This window comes from Leptonotus elevatus, chromosome 21, assembly GCF_054856555.1.
Source record: "Leptonotus elevatus isolate MCC_2025b chromosome 21, RoL_Lele_1.0, whole genome shotgun sequence".
NCBI classification, from domain to species: domain Eukaryota; kingdom Metazoa; phylum Chordata; class Actinopteri; order Syngnathiformes; family Syngnathidae; genus Leptonotus; species Leptonotus elevatus.
This window is the reverse complement of record NC_141259.1, coordinates 11,834,527-11,854,435: the sequence shown is the minus strand read 5'-3', so window position 1 is coordinate 11,854,435 and position 19,909 is coordinate 11,834,527. Positions and strand designations below refer to the sequence as shown.

General features: G+C 40.8%; 4 protein-coding genes across 13 annotated transcripts in view; 3 read left to right on the top strand and 1 right to left on the bottom strand.

Moving 5' to 3' along the window:
• oxsr1b (oxidative stress responsive kinase 1b) overlaps nt 1–3,563 on the top strand; it is a 30,944-nt gene extending 27,381 nt beyond the window's left edge. For all 4 annotated transcript variants that reach the window (XM_086065418.1, XM_086065417.1, XM_086065416.1 and 1 more), the window contains 7 exons: nt 398–433; nt 521–688; nt 766–821; nt 902–954; nt 1,131–1,199; nt 1,273–1,337; nt 1,430–3,563. In XM_086065418.1, coding sequence (XP_085921544.1) covers nt 398–433; nt 521–688; nt 766–821; nt 902–954; nt 1,131–1,199; nt 1,273–1,337; nt 1,430–1,504 — 522 coding nt within the window. In that variant the 3' untranslated portion in view covers nt 1,505–3,563. The remainder of the gene's footprint in view (nt 1–397; nt 434–520; nt 689–765; nt 822–901; nt 955–1,130; nt 1,200–1,272; nt 1,338–1,429) is intronic.
• The window catches only part of acad11 (acyl-CoA dehydrogenase family, member 11), a 28,234-nt gene that overhangs the window by 2,189 nt on the left and 6,136 nt on the right, over nt 1–19,909 (bottom strand). The window contains exons 15-28 of one of the 7 annotated variants that reach the window (XM_086065410.1): nt 13,286–13,355; nt 12,188–12,273; nt 11,288–11,359; nt 10,853–11,007; nt 10,653–10,769; nt 10,235–10,344; nt 9,390–10,158; nt 8,689–8,771; nt 6,451–6,605; nt 4,946–5,104; nt 4,711–4,880; nt 4,440–4,617; nt 1,374–1,554; nt 506–701 (exon numbers count right to left, since the gene is read on the bottom strand). In XM_086065410.1, the coding sequence (XP_085921536.1) occupies nt 10,050–10,158; nt 10,235–10,344; nt 10,653–10,769; nt 10,853–11,007; nt 11,288–11,359; nt 12,188–12,273; nt 13,286–13,355 (719 nt within the window). In that variant the 3' untranslated portion in view covers nt 506–701; nt 1,374–1,554; nt 4,440–4,617; ... (3 more) ...; nt 8,689–8,771; nt 9,390–10,049. Of the gene's footprint in view, nt 1–505; nt 702–1,373; nt 1,555–4,439; nt 4,881–4,945; nt 5,105–6,450; nt 6,606–8,688; nt 8,772–9,389; nt 10,159–10,234; nt 10,345–10,652; nt 10,770–10,852; nt 11,008–11,287; nt 11,360–12,187; nt 12,274–13,285; nt 13,356–19,909 lie in introns of all 7 variants that reach the window. The other 6 variants (XM_086065408.1, XM_086065409.1, XM_086065412.1 and 3 more) reach the window with 6 other exon arrangements.
• On the top strand, nt 4,358–9,072 carry LOC147155881 (solute carrier family 22 member 13-like). The gene is made up of 10 exons (XM_086065420.1): nt 4,358–4,809; nt 4,990–5,093; nt 5,164–5,318; nt 5,898–6,069; nt 6,177–6,297; nt 6,391–6,485; nt 7,579–7,793; nt 8,225–8,333; nt 8,570–8,764; nt 8,846–9,072. Exons 1-10 carry the CDS (start codon nt 4,432–4,434, stop codon nt 8,919–8,921), a joined length of 1,620 nt encoding a protein of 539 aa, XP_085921546.1. The 5' UTR covers nt 4,358–4,431; the 3' UTR covers nt 8,922–9,072.
• Nucleotides 15,106–18,570, top strand: ackr4b (atypical chemokine receptor 4b). Its single transcript, XM_086066680.1, has 2 exons — nt 15,106–15,394; nt 16,219–18,570. The coding sequence occupies exon 2, from the start codon at nt 16,225–16,227 to the stop codon at nt 17,338–17,340; it is 1,116 nt and encodes a 371-aa protein (XP_085922806.1). The 5' UTR covers nt 15,106–15,394; nt 16,219–16,224; the 3' UTR covers nt 17,341–18,570.

The window sequence follows — 19,909 nt, the reverse complement described above, 5'->3', positions numbered from 1 at the left end:
TTTATTTAAAAAAAAAAAACATTAAATCAAGCAATTACATTTTTTAATCGTAATTAATCGCATGACTTTACTAGTTAACTTGTGATTAATCACAATTTTTATATCTGTTCTAAATGTACAAAAAAATCGAGGTTTTCATACTCTTGTTAACAAAAATGGAAAAAAATGTTAAACTAATAAAAATAGTTCCAATGAATTTTTGACGTCTTTAGCTGTCAATGGCAATGAATGAGTTAAATAATATATTGGAATATTGACTCTGAACTGGGCCGCTTCAATAATTTTGAGACGCACCTGTAACTCCTTGTGTGCCTTCTACTTCCTGTTTGCTATCCATACTCTGCAACAACGTCCGGACGTCGCAATCTTAACGCTCTCTTCTTTGTCTTTTTGCCAGTCGCCAAGAGTGAAGGAGGCGCCGCAAAACTCTGAGGTGAGTCCTCGCGAGTTTTTTTTTTTTTTTCTACGAGGCCTTCACTGACGTGGCGTGACTTGGAACACTCACCGTTATCCCCCTCAGATGTTCCAGACGCCGGAGCCTTCGAGCGGACCGCCTGCTGCCGCCGCCGCTGTCGGTGAAGCAGAACTACCTCAGGGTGCGGCCGCGCTTCCGCCGACCGCACCCGTCGCACCCGTCGCCCCTCACCCTGCTACAGATGGAGGAACCACCACCGCTGCTCCTACATCGGTAAAAAAGACACCTGCAAAGGGGGAGGGGAAAAAAAGACCAATCAGAGTGTTTATTTTCAAACTTCTTCTCCTCAGGTTCCTTCCACCTCAAGCGACGTGACGTCGCCAATTAGTTTGGTTTTGCGGTTAAGGTGCGTTCCAGCTGCTCACGTTTGTGCCGTTTTATGATCTCATCATGGAATTTGTCCCACCCACCGATACTCTCTTGCAGAAATAAGAAGAGGGAGCTAAATGATATCCGCTTCGAGTTCATGCCAGGCAGAGGTAAGCCAAATATCGACTAATAATTGCCGAAGTCATTTTTTTTTTTTAATTTTTCTTCTTCCAGGAACCGTTTTCATTATGAGATATTTTAGGCAAAATAATAATATTTTTTTCAAAAAAATGACTTAATACGATAATAATAATAATAAATATTTGTGTATTTAAAAATAATTCAGACACAGCAGACGGCGTCTCTCAGGAGTTGGTGTCAGCAGGCTTGGTGGATGGGAGGGATTTAGTAGTAGGTCAGTGGTTACATTCATATTTCCTTCTTCCAGATGGGGGGAGAAAAAAAACGTTGTTTTTTTTTCTTTGCAGTTGCTGCAAATTTGCAGAAAATAGTCGACAAGCCTAAAACCGATAAAAATGTCGTTTTTAAACTGGTGAGTTTCACAGCATGTAAATAACATCTGACTTACTTATTTATTGTCGTCTGGTGAGTTCATGTTGTCTTTTGTCCTTTTTTTTTTTGCAGGCTTCCGGAATCGAAGGATCGGAAATACCAGACGACGTCAAATTGATCGGCTTTGCTCAGCTCACCATCAGCTAAACTGCTGTTTACTACCTTGGAACCGTGACTTGCCTAAAAGATGTGAAAATCTGAGAAGAAAAAAAACAAAACATATTTAAATCTTACATAGAGATTGTTGCAATTTTTTTCCTATGGCTGTAAAGAAAACCACTACTGCCAAAGAAAAGTTACCATTCAACAGCCGCCTTGTTGAATGAGGCAGCAGGCTGAAGTATGACGACGTACACTTTAAGAATCACTCCCAAAAAACGGGAAAAAAAAATTATTGTTTACAGCGTATTTGTTCGATGGCTGCGAGGACGTACAACCACCGTTTTTGCTTTCCTCCGATATTTGATGCATTTGCACAATCTCAATTAACAACCTTTCAACGTTTAACAAATGCCTTATGTTCCGCACAACTACTGAATGCGCTTTTTTAAAAAAAAATTTGCTATTATGTTCAACATACGGTTTCAGTCAACGGCAATCTTTTTTTAATCGCAAAAAAAAAAAGTATTGAATAACTTCACGTCAATCAAGCTTACATGGAAGACACGGAAATTGTTCAGAACTCATTTACATTAGATGGCGTGCTACAGGATGTTCATGTGCGCAGTTTCCAAATCCTCGAGCTAGGAACCTCCCCCCAAAAAAATCTAACACTTTTTGTTGCGTCACCGAAAATTCAAGCATTAACATAAATATTCTCAGTTTAACAATAAAAGTGATGTTTATAAAAAATTAATAAAAAAATGTGAACAATAAAAACTGCAGAAATGCTCGAAATTGGCAAGACGCTAACAATGACGTAAATAATTTTTGTGGTTTTACGGTTAATAGAATTACTGCATATGGTAAATGTGTGTGTGTGTATGCTTACATCAAGGTAAATGTCAACATTTAATATTTGTGGTCTTATGCTAATGGTGATGCTGTTGATTGGAACAAATGATGCGTCAATATTCATCATTAATCGGAAATGAGATTGACATTGCAGAAAATCTAGCGTCGATTCAAGATATCAATGTCATTTGTGCGTCTTACAATAACTTTTTGTATGGAAATATGTCAATGTGAAAACGTCCCAATTGGACAAAAGTCAAGTCTCACAACTGAAACCACACATTTTCAAACTGTTAGCCAAGCTAAGGTTTTTTTGAAAGTCATTCTTATGAAGTGCATTTAAAAAATAATAATAATTTGGTCTACGTAGAGTAACACAAGTACTTGATTTAACTTGTAGTCTGTAAATAATGTTAGGCTATTTTTGGTTTGTTTTATACTGGGATGTTTCACGCTTGGCCTTTGTTCTGTCCCGACACATTTTGGAGGGGGGGGGGGGGGTTGAAGGAAGGCAAGACTGCAGGTTCTGATGGTACAGCCATTGAAGTCGAATAACGCTTTAGTCATTTTCTGCCTTTTGTTAAAAAAATAATAATAAAAAAAAGGAAAGGAAAAAAAAAACCCGTCATATCTGCATCAAGCTGTGTGTTTTGACCACAAACGCAAACGGCCCCCACTGACGTGTTCTCGATGCGATGGTGTTAGCGGTCGCTGTTTACGAGGTATTTCCATTGGCAATGTGCAAAGGGTGGAGAATAGTGAGCCAATCGGCGCTTTATGCTGGCCTTATATTTGAAAATGATTAGTCACCTTTCTTCTTCTTGTGCCAGAGTGTCAAAGTTCCAAATCAGAAATGTTTGCCGCAGTGTTTGGTGGAAAACAATTGGCGTGTCTGAAGTGTGTGCGCGTGAGTGTGTGCATGTTCTCACATGGTAAGGGTTGCTTTTATCTGGTCAAATAATTGTTCAGGCAATAACGTTTTGGCTGAATTAGAAGTTATAAGAATCATGTTCGCCATCCGCATTTTGATTTGCTCGGTTTTGGTTGAGGAATTCTAAGCGTGTTTCTCTCGAGTCTTTTTTTTTTATCAATAAAGAATGCGAATGTCAGCCTGAGCTCGTTTTGCCGGCTCGTGGCAGGAAATGGCTTGTCGCCATTTTGTTGAAAATCACATGTTAAGCACTCTTGTTATAATTTATAATTGTACTGTTTTGCAATAAGTATTAAAGTTAGAATGTGTTTTATTGCATTACCTTTTGAGTATTCCTTATTTAAAAAAATAATCTTAACAGTAATTATGTATCATGTATTTTATTGCTACCTTTGTATTTTTTCGTATAAAATATTCTATACAATAGAATGGATGCATTTAAAAAATAGATTTTTATAAAGCTTTTTTTTTTTTTTAAATTACAGATTTTACTATATACTTGTTCAGATTATGGATGTTTTAGTATTGGAAAGGTTTTTCTATATTCAATCACTATTTTGGTGTTTTCTTCTCAATGGCTTAATATTTTTTTTAATTGTTATTTTTAAATCATGTTAGTTAAAGTTGATGAATTACATTGAGAGGCGATTCTTGTCACTAGGCAAGCCAGTAGCCTGGCTTGGGCGCCATCTAGTGGCTCATGACAGTATAGTGGCGATCGCGTTTTAAAAGTGCATTCCAATTATGAACTGGCCAATGGTCCTAAACGAATGAAGAGGAGCTATTCAAAAGGTTTAACTGTTCACCATTTTTTGTTGATCTAATTAAAATGATGGTAAATACTGGTTAGATGCTAAATTGATATTTTTTCATAGTTTTCTGCTAGCATAACATTTCTATATTTGTCTTGACTCACTACAGCTTTTATAAATTGTACATATGCAATATATTGATCGGTTTTGGCTTTTCCATTGCATTAAAAAAAAAAAAATCCTATGAAAAGTTGGAAAACGTGTTGTCCCCATTTGACACGCGCCTTCAACGTGACTACGGCCCAGCCAGGCTTTTATCATTTCCATTTCTGTTGTTGCTCGTAAAAGAAAACAACCCTTTGATTGCGTTTAACCATTAACGTGACACAAAGGAACGAAAGCAAGCGTGTGGAATTTGCCGCACATTTCCCTTCAACATGAGCACCTTCACGCACGTCCTCAAGGAGATCGGCGAGTTCGGCTTGTTCCAGAAGCGCCTGGTGGCCGCCTTGTGCGTCCCCAGCGTCTTCGTGGCCTTCGACACCATCGGCCAGGTTTTCGTCGGCCTCGACTTCCCAAACTACTGCAACACCGACTGGATCCTGGAGCGAGGGGACGCCAACCTGACGCGCGAGAGGCAGAAGGAGCTCACCGTCCCCGTCGGCCCGGACGGAAGCTTCCAGAGCTGCCTCATGTTCGCGCCAGTCGACTCGGACCTGCAGACCATCGAGTCGTACGGCCTCAACGCGACCTCGGGCTGCGTCAACGGATCCCGGTTTGAGGTGCCGACGGGGGCGTCCAGCATTGTGACGGATGTGAGTCGGGGATGGTCGCCGTGGCAACGGTGCACTAAGCTTCTTGTCATTGGCTTCGCGTTCCTGGTTACCTGCCGATTGGAAGAACAAGTCAACTAACAGATTTGTGAAAAATGATTGACTTGTTTGTACTCACCTGAACTTGATTCTCGCCATTTATTCTTCCCCCTTGTCACTCAGTTCAATCTGGTGTGTGACAGAAACCTGATGCTCGAGGTGTCCCAGTCTGTTCACATGGTCGGACTTCTCGTAGGCGCTCTTGTGTTGGGCGTCATGGCTGACAGGTCGTCTGCTTCTTCAAATAAATACACTCAATGTGTTTGGGCGTACTTAACAAGAGAACGTTTTTTGCAGGTTTGGCCGCCGTTTCGTGTTCCTGCTCGGGCATCTTCTTCTTTTCTTATCGGGCGTCGGCGCCGCCTTCTCTCCCAACGTGTACGTTTACATCACGCTCAAGTTCATGTGTGGATTCTCCCTGTCGGGACTCATTGCCAATGGATTTGTGATTGGTGAGCGCAATATCACACAAATCTGAAATGCATTCACACCTGAACGAGGGTTATTATAGATTTGGAATTTTCATTTTAGTTGAGTTTTGATTTCATTTTTTTATTTTAGTTAATTTTAGTCCGTTTTCAGGGTGGGGTTCTGTTAGTTTTTATTAGCTTGAGTTATTTTTGTAAAAGAAATGCTTAGTTTCAGTATTAGTTTTTGTGTATTACTTAAGCGCCATATTTAAAAAAACAGAGAAAAGTACAGCATTTATTATCTAATGTTGCATTTCGGCAGAGGTGGATGGAAAAAGCAGGCAAGCCGAGCAAATCTGGCATGAAAAATTGTCGCTTGGGAGCGACGTCATCTGAAGGTGCTTTTCTTTTTCCTGCTGCTCGATGACGTCACTATTGTGCGACACACTTTGAAATGTCCTCATTTTCGTTTTTATTTTATTTCTTTAACAAAATAATTTTTTGAATTTTTCGATACTTTTCATAACTGAAATAACCTTAACCGGCACACAATTGCCTTTGTATCACTCTCATTTTTAGTCCAGCTACTGCGCTTACAGGGGTTAATGTGTTTCGCTGAAGGTGGCGAGTGGTGCGAGTCGTCCAAATTTGCCCTCTGCACCATCGTCAGTCACAGTTTTTATCCCATCGGTCTCATGTTGTTGTCCGGCCTGGCCTATTTGATCCCCGACTGGAGGATCCTCCAACTGGCTCTCTACAGTCCTCTCCTTTTGGTCCTGGCTTTTTTATTCTGGTCAGTAGCGTCACATGTCACTTAAAAACTAATTTCTAACATTTGAGGCAAAAAAAAAAAAAAAAGAGAAAAAAAAAAAGTCAATGATATCCATTTGAACTTGCCAGGACCGTGCCAGAATCAGCCCGCTGGCTCATGACTCAGGGCAGGAAGGAGGCGGCCATGAAGGAGGTGCGCAAAGCGGCAAAAGTCAACGGGAAGGAATTGTCGCAACAACTGCTGGACAAGGTCAATTACAACACAAACTTTAACCATCGATCATAGAAACCAAACAAATCTGCATTGTTTGAAGATCTCTCTGCACCGTGTAACCCAATGTAGATGGAGTTGGAGGTGATACCCGAAAGAGGGAACATGCTGGATTTATTCAAGATCACATACCTGAGAAAACGAGTGCTTGTCATGAGCTACATCTGGTGAGGATTCAATGTATGGTCAAAGCTCAAACTCTTTGCCATTTGGCGTCATCCATCTGTCTCGTGGTTGCAATTTTGTAGCCAGACAAAAATCTGCACGAGTTGGTTTTTGAAAGACCCCTGGAAATGGACAAAAGGACCTTGAAATGGTTGCTTGGACTTGGATAAAGTTCACGCCCTTCAAATGGTTGAAAAGATGAACTGTTATACCTTTTTTTTTTCTGGTCACCGAACCTTTTTAAAAGTTTTCCCCCCTCATAAGATTACAAGCTTTAAAAAAAAATAAAAATAAAAATCCAAATTTTTTACAATGACAAAAAAAAAACAGACACTAATTATTATTACTTTAAAAATCTTTTTGTTTCAGTTATGAATTTGCCTTACGCTGACAAAAAAGTGTTTTATTTGCTCATATTTGTAACAACGAAATTCTCATAATTATGACTTTATACTCTAAAAATCTGACTTACTTTCTAGTAACAATTCCTTGAGGGGGTGCAATCCTCAGAGAACATTTTTTTTATTTTTATCGTACTGGAATAAAGTGTAATTGCACACCCACTACAGTAGGTGGCAGTGGCACTCATTCTCAGAGAGTGCACAAGGAGTATTAGCTCCCCTACAGAGGTATAATTACAGCAATTTCATAGAAAAATCTAGATTTGGGGGATGGGGGCGCAAAATTAATTTGTTCTTCCTGGTTGGGCTAACAAAAAAATATTTGACAATAACTTAAACACATTAACTTTTGTCATAACAAAAATTAATAAAGTGTCTACTTCCCAAGCTTATTGTCCTTTTAAAAAGCTTGACCTTTTTCTTCAAATGAATACCTTAAAAAAATCTATTGTATCATAATTATTTTTAAGTTAGTTTTTTTAAATTCTACTTTTCTCCTAAACCGTTTGCCTTTTTGTCAAGGACCTCGGGAAAAGTAGCTGTCAAGTTTATGAGGGGATCCAAAATAATTGACAGGAATAAACTTTCTAAAGCATGTTACTTTTGTCCTTCTGCTCTAGGTCAGTGTCAATTCTATGTTAGCACATTACCAGCTTAAGCAGCCAATGTGATTGGCAGAGTGTATTGACGACAGGTTTGGAACCAACGTGGTGTACTACGGCCTGAGTCTAAGTGTCGGCAGCTTTGGACTGAACATCTACCTCACGCAGTTAATCTTTGCCTTGGTGGAGCTTGTCGCCCGTCTGGGCTCTTTGCCGCTCATCGGACGTTTCGGGAGGCGGCCGTGTCAAGCTGCCGCGTTACTGTTTGGAGGGATCGCATGCCTGTCCCTCCTCGCCGTACCAAAAGGTAACATCAACACGTGATAACTTCTCGAAACGTTTGATCCGATATATTGTCACTATCTAATTAAAAGCATGCATATGCAAATTTGGGGAGTTCTATTTTCATACAGAAAGCTACAAAAAGGGGCGACATTCATAATTTGTATTTTATTTTTAAAACTACAAAAATCTTTAATGGGGGGGGGGGCATCTTGACAAATTTTTGTATTCTCATTTAAACTGATAAGTAAAAGTGGTTATCTTTATGCATTATACTGCCCCCTGGTGGCAGTATAATGTGCACACCAGAAATTGTTTCTTTACATTCTATGAAATGATATAATTAAGGACAATCAGCTTTTCTTTTTTTTGGGGGGGTTTAGGTCCAATTTTTTCCAAATACTTTTTTAACCAATAAGTATAAAAGGATTTAAACACATGTATCCTCTTTTTCAGATCTTCCTGCTGTTGCGACAGTCATAGCTGTATTTGGGAAATTTGCAGCCAGTGTCTCTTACGCAATCCTGTTTGTTTATACAGCAGAGCTTTACCCAACCACGCTAAGGTGAGGTCAAATTGCGATTCGGAATGATAAAGATTTTTTATTTTTTTTTTGCAAAAATTGGCCTATATTTCTTATTTTTATTTTTTAATATTTTTTTTACAAATTAGCAGATTACACCCCCTATCTTCCCAAAAATAGATATCAATCATATCGGTCAGGCCCTAGGATGAATTATAGTATAAATAAATAAATAAATATAGTATAATATGTAGTGCTTGTTGTCTGCGTGTGGCTAGGCTGAGCGGCCTGGGTCTGAACAGCTTGGGTGCCCGGTTGGGAGGCACCCTGGCCCCCCTGATAAGACTCCTGAGCGCGTACCACCACAGCCTCCCCATGCTGGTGTACGGCATCGTACCTGTTAGTGCGGCCAGCTTGTGTCTGCTGCTGCCAGAGACCCTCAACACCGAACTCCAGGACCACGCACAGCGACAGTGAGGCCTTACGAGAAAAACAAAAACACAAAAAAAAATGAATCAATGCATTCTCATCTGTTATTTATTTTTAATTTGCAGTCAACCCGAGACAGGAAAGACTGACGACGGATGGGAAAAGCAAGAGGAAAAGCAAGGCAACAGCACTGCATTGTAGTGATGATTTGGCTACCATGGCAACTTTAGCTCGTAAACACAACACGCTTCACATTTTCCAATCATTAAAAAAAAAAAAAAAAAGTCAACACTGTGCCACTTAGATATATATATATATATATATATTAAAAAAAATGTTTTTGCAGTGTCGAACAAAACCCACTATATTGCATGTTTTTTAAATACTTTTTACAGTATCAAAATAATAAATCATGAAGACATCAGTGGTTTAGATAGTTTACTACATAAAGTATGTTTATCAGATTTGTGTGCTTGTCGTATTTTATGAACATATGACTGTATATGGTATTGTACTTCTCGAGTTGTTTTATACGTTTTTATCTTAATAAATCTAATTACCATAATTTCTTGAAAAAACTCACTGTCATGTCAGCAGAGTAACTATATAGATTGGGATTTCTTGCGTTCAGGCATTTATTTTTTTTTGCATGTAAAGAAGTTCTCTTACCTTGATAACAATTTAGGTGGTCGACAGTCACCATTTCCCGTTGTGAGCCTCTCGCATGATGTGACAAAAACGAAGGAGAAAAAAAAAAAGTCCTCAAAAGATGCCCGAGCGCTGTAAAAATATCCATGTGACAAAAAACAGTGTGGCTGTCTGGGGAACCCACTTTTCATAAAACATGACATCGGCTAAGACACGTTATTTATTTACATGTATTTATTTACGCCCGTTTCTCCTCGTGACAAATGCATTATATTTCAATTGGAAACATTAGACACTACATATCATATCGTACATATCAATCAGAGTGATTGGTTTCGCAGCTTGGCTTTATGGATCATGTCATCAGATCCATCGTAATTGATCAAACTAATTATTTATCCCCCAAGGCATCATCATTAAAAAATGACAATATAAAGTTGGACACAAAGTACAAAATCTGTACATAATCTATAATTAGTGAAACAGGACATGTGAGATCTCATTACACAATCTGGCATCAATCCAGCACCTCACCTCAACTGTGGCGCTATGTTCCCTTCGTTCTATTAAGTTCTAATTCCTGTCTTATGGTTTTACGGCTCGGTGCCACCAAATGTGACAGGAAAGAAAAACGGCGACAGACCTCCCTTGTACTCGTTTGGAAGCCACGTGATGATGACGTCACAGTTTGGCTTTGGCCAGTTGATCTTTCAGCTCCAGACGGGCGATGGCGGACAAGTGCACCTCATCCGGTCCATCAGCGAGACGCAGAGTTCTTGCGTAGGAATACCTGGAATATATATATTTTTTAAATATTTGTTTTTGTTCTTTTTTGGTTCTACTGTGTGTGGCAAGTCAACACTCACATCTGCGCCAGAGGGAAATCTCCGGAGACGCCGGCACCGCCGAACACTTGGATGGCACAATCCACCACTTTGCACGCCATCCTGCCCGCTGCCACCTTGATTAGCGCAATCTGCACGGATGAAGCACGCACGCACACGTAATACACTTTATAAAAACAACAAATGAACACACCGTCATCAATTTAACTTGTTTGGAAAGCGGAATAAAGGTGGGCAAATTGAAAACAAAAATAAGCATAAACAAATTTAAAAAATCGTATTTTTTTCCCCCCATTCTGTGGAACATGTTTATACCTACATAACAACTACAGTAGTACATTTTCTGTAGCAGCATCTCACACAAAAAAAAACATAGAAAAAGCAAAACAAAGAGCACATATGAAGATGTTTTGTTGTAAGCGTCAGGCAAGAATGTCACCTGTTTGCGAGCGGCGCGGCTGCCGAGCGTATCGAGCGCGTGCGCGGCACACAGTGTGAGCAGGCGGGTTTGCTCAATCATAATTCGGCACTCTGCGATCCAGTGAGCGACCACCTCCTACACACACACGCGCGCGCGCGCGTCATGACACGAGTTGTCCACTAGATGTCGACGGCGGCTTTTATGAGCTCGTTGCCTACATGTTGGTAAAGCTTCTTGCCAAAGGCTCGTCTGGAGGCGGCGCGGCGGCAGAGCAGCTCCAGCGCCAGCTCGGCCAGGCCCACGGCTCGCATGCAGTGATGCAGACGGCCCGGACCCAAACGACCCTGAGCGATCTCAAAGCCTCGACCTTCGCCTGACAACAACAAGATAACATTTGCAGGGGAGACAACTATATTATTGTAAAAATACTCAAACACAAAACCACATGTGAAAATGTATATGCAAATAGAATAATATTAAATGAATAAAAAATAAACTTTAAAAAACTACATTACGTTTATGAAAGCAATTTTGGGGGAAAAGAAACAGCTAAATGATTGCAACAAATATGACAGGACTCTTAATGTAAATGTTTTGGGGGCTGGATACACAAAATAAAAAATATAAAAAATAAAACGCCTGCTGCCACCTACCAAGAATGAGATTGGCGGCGGGGACGTGCACGTTTTCAAAATGCACCTCAAAATGGCCCCCATGGATGGCGTCTGGGAAAAGACATCAAGTTAGGCTAAAGCCCACAGTGGACATATCATTAGGGACACCATGTAATGCAATCCAATGCAATAAGTGACACACTGATCTATTTGTTAATTGTTTTGTGGACATTCTGCAAATATTTTTAAACTTTATCAGTACTTTTGGAGTTGAGCAAAAATATTACCGGTCCAAATTCTGATGTTTTCCTATTTATGGGGCAATTTGATGCTAATACATGTATATGTAATGCCTAATCAACTGTAACTTGTTTTACTTCAGATGCCCCAGTAGTAGCATTATTATAAAAAGGTCAGAATCAGAAGATTTTATGACTCGGGCATTCATAAGGCTTGTTTGAGAAGGCTTATTTATGTCATTTCTAACGGTTTGTTAATAAATGACCTTGACTCTACTGCAGATGAAGGGTGTCTATTGTTATCATTTAAACAACAGTTACTGTACTTCTGACAAAGCAATTTCACAGGAGAACAACATTTCTCGAGTGATGATTTACAGTACAACTAATGGCACTTTTACTGAGTTTGACTTACATTAACAGCCGGTAATAAATTTAAAAAAACATTTGAAAAGAAAATTATTATTATTATACATGAGAAAATATTGTTCTTTTTATATTTATAGCTAAAGTAAAATTTTTACTTTAATTATACTGTGGATAAAAAGTCTACACACCCCTTGTTTACATGCCACCTTATTTGTGAAATAAAAAATGACTAAGACTAAGATAAATCATCACAAAACTTTTCCCACCATCAATGTGAGCTCTAAGACACGCATGTGCATCACAGCACGGGTGTCACTAATGATGTTCATACCGTCCTGTCCAAACACGGTGAGAGGCCTGATCAACTTCACGCCCGCCGCATCCATCGGCACCAGGATCATGCTGTGTCTGGCGTGTCTGCAAACGACGGAAAATACGTTGCATATTAAGTGTTTTGTTGTGGCTGAACTGAACGAGGACGTGCTATGCTGTATATCCTGGGTGTGGCTTTCTCGGCACAAACAAGCTCTGAACACCAAATAAACACCATAATGACTTCTTTATGTAGTGACAGAAGGCCAAAGTACACACTTCTCAATGACACATTTAACAGTAAGTGGAAGAGGGAAAACAACAGAATAATTATAATAAAAAATCAAATATATATATATATATATATATATATATATATATATACCCATCGCCAGGTTCTGGATTTTCTCATGCATTTCTTGTCCTAATTTGTAAAATATATATTGGACCGATAGTCAAATTATTTGTTTGATTCAAAATGTTGAGAATGAAGTCATAATGGAAAAAAACCCTTTTGTTTTATACAAGAAATTAAGTCCCAATTTTAGAGGAAACAAACTCTAAAAACAGTCGGGTCAAAAAGGGACACAAAAACTTTTGGGGTTATTTATGCAATGCAACCCTAACCCCAGAAATTGTTTTTTTTGTTGTTTTTTTACAACAAAAAAAAGGGTTGGTTTGTGGGATATTCATTTGACCCAACTTTTATTCAACCCAATTTGCTGGGTGTGTCTCTTTTTAACCCACTTTATGTTTGGCGGATGTTTGCCTCATTTTTTTTACATGACGTATTTAATATTATAAATATTAGTCATTCCTTTTTACCATTTTATTCACATCTAGAGTTCATGTAAGAGTTCTTAAATGAGATCAACATTTTCAAAGATTAATAGTCATGAATATTCCACACACAAAAAAAAAAATCTATATTTGTAATAGTTTGAGAAAATAGGATTATTATAGCATATTTGAATGAAGTCCCCCCCCCCCCCTTCCCTTAAGAGAATCAATTGAAAATGAGCTGTTGTCCGTGGTACAGCTTGGCAGTGGCCAGAAATGCACACTTTCTAATTTCAAAGCGCTTGTAATGCAAGAAGGTGAGAAAGCATCCACTGACCTGCTGCTGGCATCCTCGGAGGCACTTCTGCACATCACGATGGCCACTTTGCATTGAGGATGTCCCGCACCTGTGAGGACCACACACACACACACACATAAACACTTTTCAACTTTGGGAACGAGCGCCTCACCTTTGTGTGACCCTTATGTGTGTGTTTGTCAATGCTCGGAAATATCACCCCAGCTGGAAAGTACAGCCAGCGCAGTGACGGATTGATGACCGACCACACGCTGACTTCTATTTCCTGAAATGTTTGCTAAGGGTGGGAAAATGATGAAGCAGATTTCATTCCGTTTTTTTGTTTGTTTTTGTTTTCTCCCGGTTGCAGGTTCGCTTTTATGTAGACTTGCGGCTATTTGGTCTCACGCGGCCTCCAATGTCATCTGCAAAGTTACAGCCACAAAAAAGCCAACCTTCCTGTTTTGATTTCCATCAAACGAACCCGCTGAGGCCACGTGGGACATATGGACGCCAGACATGCAACATGTTCACACTTTCATACACAACCGGAGATGCGCCGAAGACAATACTGTACGTCTGCACTCTGACTTGATACCACAACACCGATGCAACGCTGTTCTTCATTTAAGCATACAAGTGGAAGAGTGCTCGTTTTCTTCCATTTTAACTCTCTAAAAGGTATAATTGGCATCCGTCCCAACAGTTTTGCGAATTTCACATAAAAATAGCTGCAAGAGAAGACATCCTGAGGCATGCCGGGTTCCCCCGTTACACAAGACAGAATCCGTCAGGTCCAAACGTGTTCTCCATCTGCACTGGAATGTAACGACAACCTTCCCGGCGACTATTTTTAATTATACCCTCCCCGTCTGTTAAACATTTTCTCTTTTTGTTAATTTTGTTGCTGTTGCTAAACTTAGCCTCTTTTTCCATCGGTCGTAAACAGGCCGGCGACAGAGCAACAAGTTACTGCTCTGCGTTGTCTTATCAAAACTGTTTTTATAACCCAAGCGCCATATTGGTGACCTTTTGTACGAATAAGTCGTCACACTGAAAAGAAAAACAAATGAAAATAATTTAACTACAATTTGTTTCATAAGAATGAAAACAAAATATGAGGAAAAAGACTAAGAGGGTTAAAAAAAAAATTCATACAATTATGAAGTTTGAATTTGAGTTAAGATGACAAGAAAATGCATGAAAAAAAAGCAGAAGAACAAAGTAGTACTATTGCAAGAAAAACACTTTTTCTGAGAATAGTCTCAATCCTACAGGAAACAAATTCAGTGAAGTTACATTCTCAATTTTACAACAATATGAGAGAGAGAAAGTACTTTTAAAAGAATATAGTAGTAATATTGACAGAAAAAGTTGAAATAATGCAAGAAAATGTTGCAATTTACAACATACAAAGAAAAGAAAATTGTACGTTTACAAGATAAAGGCAAAAAAGGAAACGGTTTGGAAATTAATAAAACAAATGCTACAAGTAAATACTCACATTTAAGGAGACATTCAAATAACAAAAAAGATACAAATTCTGAAAAAAAAATCCCTAAAATCAAAGTAAAAATAAATAAATAATAATCTTAAATTTTCTAGAAAAGTTACAATACACGTCTGCATTTTTTTAGAGTGAGATTTTGTATTTATTATTTAAAGCAATACAAGATAAAAATAAAAATAAAGTCAATTGCATTTTTATGAGAATAAAGTCATAATATTATGAGGAAAAAAGTTGCAATTTGCAGCAGATAATGCAAAAACCTTGACCTTCCAAAGTCGTACTCGTACAAGAATAAAGAGTCAATATGACAAGAAAACTTGCTCCATTTCTTCACCTCAGAACTAGTGAGGTGTTGCTTGGTTGTTTGTGTGTTGGCTTGCGGACGTCAACAAAAAGACTTCTCAGGAAGCTAAAGGAGACTTTACTGCACAAGAGTCCACATTTAGAGCCACACGCACACACATGCGATGAATGGCGGGGCGTACTTCGGTAGTTGAGGGAGGGGCTGCAGTGTGTTTTTTTTTTCCCTCTCTCCAACAACTTTGCTCCACAGACGCATAACAAGCGTCGACGTGTGTGTGAGAACGTTGGACATTTGAATACCGGCAACAGACAAAAAAAACAAAAACAAGAAGACGGTAAGAATTTAGTTTTTTTTTTCCTCCCTGTAGTTGGACTGAATGTTATTCATGTTTATTTTGCTGCTTATTAAATGTATTTTATAATTTCCTGTTATTTAAACAAAATGGTTGTTTTCCTCTTCAGAGTTTAACGAGAAGTCAAAGTCCCGCTTGAGTAGACTTTACAACCAAATGGTGATAACGATAGTTTATTTTTTTATGGAATCAATTACAGAGATGTTGATTCCAAATCAGTGTCATTTCGAGTGGCAGTTTTAACGGCACCACGTCCTACCGAGAGCCATTTGCATCATTCATAGCAAAATGGGGCAAGGGGAAATTTGCAACCGCACTAATTCCCATATTAGTATCCCGTTAGTAATATTGTGGCAATTTCAATATTTTGTTATGCATTCCATGAACTAAAATCATCTTTAAATCAGTCATCATCAGCTCATGCTTCCAAGCGGTCTCGCTTGTATGTACAAAAAATAATGAACGCCATCACTTGTTCCAGCCTGGCAGCAGGGAAAATACTTGATACATTTCGGAATGTTCCGTCTGCTTCATCCATTGCTTAACAAACCTGCACTCTAAAAAAACTAAATCATTGCCCTTGTTGGATCGTCGTGTTTTACGGTTGGGTCGACGTTTCTACAAAATTGGGACAAATTTCCCGCGGGGGCTAAATACTGGTCGAGAACAAAGTTCTAAACGGCAAGTGGATGCTTAGTGATGTGTTCACTTGCCATGCAGGGTTGCGAGGATTAAACCATTAGGGAAGCCATGCAGGAGAGATTCCATCAAACACCTTCCTGTTCAATTCTTCTTCCCTCATGCAGAAAAAGATGGAGGATTTCTATTACCACGACGACGACGACCTCAGCCACAATGAAAGCTACGACTACAGCTACGACCACTCGGTGTGCGACAAGGAGGCGGTGCGCTCCTTCGCCGGCGTCTTCCTCCCGGTCATCTACTCGCTGGCTCTGGTGGTGGGCCTGGCGGGCAACGCCCTGGTGGTGGCGGTGTACGCCTCGCGCTCGCGCCTGCGCACCCTGACCGACGTCTGCATCCTCAATCTGGCCGCGTCGGACCTGATGCTGCTCGTCACGTTGCCCTTCTGGGCGGCGGACGCGGTGCACGGCTGGAGGTTGGGCGCGGCCGCCTGCAAGCTCACCTCCTTCCTCTACAGCGCCAACTTCAGCTGCGGCATGCTGCTCCTGACGTGCATCAGCGTGGACCGCTACCGGGCGGTGGCTCACAGCGCGGACGGCAGGACGGGGAGGGGCCCGCGGGGGAGGAGGCAGTGGGTGCTGGTGTGCTTGGTGTTGTGGGCGGTGGCCATCTTCCTGGGGCTGCCTGAACTCGTCTTCTCCACGGTCAAGCATTCCCACTACCGGATGTACTGCACCGCCGTGTACCCGCCCAGCATGGGCCGCCCCGCCAAGGCTACCCTGGAGCTGCTGGAAGTCACCCTTCGCTTTGTGCTACCTTTCCTGGTTATGCTGGTGTGCTACTGCAGCGTGGGCCGGGCCCTGAGCCAAGCGCCTGGCGTGCGCAGGGACAAAAAGTGGCGGGCCCTGCGCGTCCTGTTGGCGGTGGTTGCCGTCTTCTTGCTAACGCAGCTTCCCTACAACGTGGTGAAGCTTTGCCGAGCGCTGGACATCATCTACATGCTGGTGACCAACTGCGAGGTCAGCAAGCGGCTGGACAACGCCATGCAGGTGACCGAGAGCCTGGCGCTGACCCACGCCTGCATCAACCCGCTCCTCTACGCCTTCATCGGGTCCTCCTTCAAGGGGCACGTGCTGAAAACCGCCAAGCGCCTCGGACAGCGAATCGGGAGACATCCCAGGCCGGAGGACGGCGAGCCGGCGGTGGAGATTGCGCTAAACACGCGCAATCAGAACCAGTCGCAGTCTGGGTCTGATGAACCGGACACTAGCACCTTCAGCATGTAGAAGGACAACTACAGCTCGTCGCTAATCGTCCTGAGAAAGGATAAATACTATTTTGGTCCTAGATAGCTGGAGAAGCGTGCTAAAGTAAGACCAAGTAGTCAGTACAGTATTGCAGGGGATATGGACTGAGTCCTTTAGTGGAAAAATTGTAAATCACGCACTCTCAAAAAGGTTTATAATTCAGTTACTCAGTCGAAATGATATATCTTACGCAATTACTACTTTCATATTAGCCGGGGCTACGGCGCCATCTGCGGGGCGTTAAGGAACGAGCACACAAATACGGACGGCTGCTCACTGAACGGATTTTTTCAATCGTAACCGATTTTGAGAATGTGAGAGATTCCACACAAGCAGTAAAAAAAACATTTTTTTTTTTTGAGTTTACAGTGTGTGGTTTATTCGATATGATCAACACAGCACATTGCACCCCACACAAAACACTACCCGTTGTAGTACCAAGACGGACCTGTGAGAGGCAGTATTGTGCCACAGTACATTCAGACTCTTTGGAAAACAGAGTAGTAGAAGAAGAAGAAATAGGAGCTAGACTAACTGTTAGTCGCAAACTCCTAGTCTTTTTTTTTTTATCTTGTGGTGAGTGACTTGGGTGACTGTTTTGTTTTACGCCACAAAGAATGTGAATGTGTTAAATTGTTACCACATCAGGATTTGCGAGCAGAAATGAACATTTACGATTATCGCCACCAATCATCCTCTGACAGGACGAGGAGGGAAAATCACTCTTAACACACACGCCACACCTCAGGATAATCGCTCAGATCATTTCTAATTGTCATATCAGATAATTGGGACTTGTACAATGTCCAAATTTGTCCCGATGGACAGCATGTGTATCTCGCTTACGGTCTGTGTTGCCAGCAAAGAAACTTACGGAACCACAACCACTAGAGGACCTTAAGTTATTCATAACACACAAGCCGGTACGTTTAACCGCTTTTAGTGAATTGATGGTAGCGAATTAAAATGTCTGACAATTGAGTTGCGTCTGGTTCAGTGTGACCCTCAGCTTGGGACTACAAAAAGAATGGCAGCAAGGTCGGTTCTTATTTTGAAGGAGTTGAAATGTAATGAGATTGAGTCTCGTGTTGAACATTTAGATGAGCATTTTTTTTTTTTACATGTTATAGACACAGCAGGCTAACAAATGTATTTTGTCTTAATTGTATGTTATGTTGTTTGAATTAAAAGGACTAATATGTTCACTGACTTGTACCACAAGTTCTCCTTTTGGTACCCAAAACAAGAATTTGCATTGCTTTTCCATGTTGTTTTCCTTTTCTTTTTTTTTTTGAGGTTTTGGGTGTGGACTAGGATCGTCAGACTAAACAGTTGTTGACCAGTTAGGCTGGAAAATAAAAAATGTCAATGCCGATTCATTCAAAGTACATAAAAGCAAGCCAGAGTCTTCCCCATGCCTAACGGGATCCCACAAGTTTTTCATTCTTTCCATCCTCAGTACCTGTTAGTCATCCTCTTTCCACAGCACTGGCTAAACTGAAAGGGTACACCGCAACCATTTGGAAGGGATCTCCGTGTCCTGCGTGCTGTTTACACAGAAACAATAGGGAAAAAAAGCTGCTCCAAGGAAAAAAAAAAAAGGGGGGGGGGGGGAAAGCTGCTGCGTCATAATAAGGGATGTCATTCTAGAAACGCAATCCAAAACACAGGAGAGGACACATTTGGGGAAACACCCTAGAGATGACACTCGCTCATTGTCAACAATGTCTACTTTTGTTTTGGTGAGATTGCAGCAAGATGGAGATGTTATGAGTCCCTGTAGAACAGGGGCGGGGAACCTTTTTCCCATCAGTTCTTGTCAAGTTTTTCAAGGGCCATACACAATATAATAGCCTAATTGAGCTCATGTTTATTATTATACATGATGAACGGCAACGCATCAAAGACTATCAAGGCCGTATTTCCCTCATTACTCATTTCGAGGCACTAGATCAGAAAAGCTGTTTAAAATGTTCACATTCTTTCCCAAGTGAGACAAATTTGTTGGACCCAAGAACGATTAACCTTCTCAAGTCAAACATGGGCGGGGAAGACGAACAAACAAACAAACAAACAAGATCTCGGATCACATCTGGGGCGTCGGTCAGCGCAGAATAATTTGGACGATCACCATCTCCAACACTAATATGAGCTTTGGGTGTTCGCTTTTGTCTCAAAAATGACCTCGTCAGTTGGAAGCCAACCAGAACCAGCGGGATGTGAGAAGGAAAGATCCCCCCCCATGGGGTTGCTAATTCGCCTTTTTAACAAGTCGCAAAATGTCACATTTTCCAAGTTGCTAAAAAAGCACAAGCTTTTTAGGAGCAAGAGTGCAGGAACACCTTCCACAGACACACCAGCGGCCCCAGCCAGACCCATAAATATCTTTATGTTTGAAGAGCACTCTGCTAAGTCCAATTCAAACACCGCCAATAAACAAAGTATGTTTATTCGGCCAAGCCGAAGCATAGCACTGATCAAGTGAGCGAGCATGTCATCGGCCCTGGAAATAAACACGTCACGCTCAATGACTCATATGAACAAAATC

Coding starts and splice junctions, on each gene's coding strand:
- LOC147155881 (XM_086065420.1), top strand. CDS start 4,432: ATGAGCACCTTCACGCACGTCCTCAAGGAGATCGGCGAGTTCGGCTTG. Junction 5,094..5,163: donor TTGGGCGTCATGGCTGACAG/GTCGTCTGCTTC, acceptor CGTTTTTTGCAG/GTTTGGCCGCCGTTTCGTGT. Junction 8,334..8,569: donor CTTTACCCAACCACGCTAAG/GTGAGGTCAAAT, acceptor GCGTGTGGCTAG/GCTGAGCGGCCTGGGTCTGA.
- ackr4b (XM_086066680.1), top strand. CDS start 16,225: ATGGAGGATTTCTATTACCACGACGACGACGACCTCAGCCACAATGAA.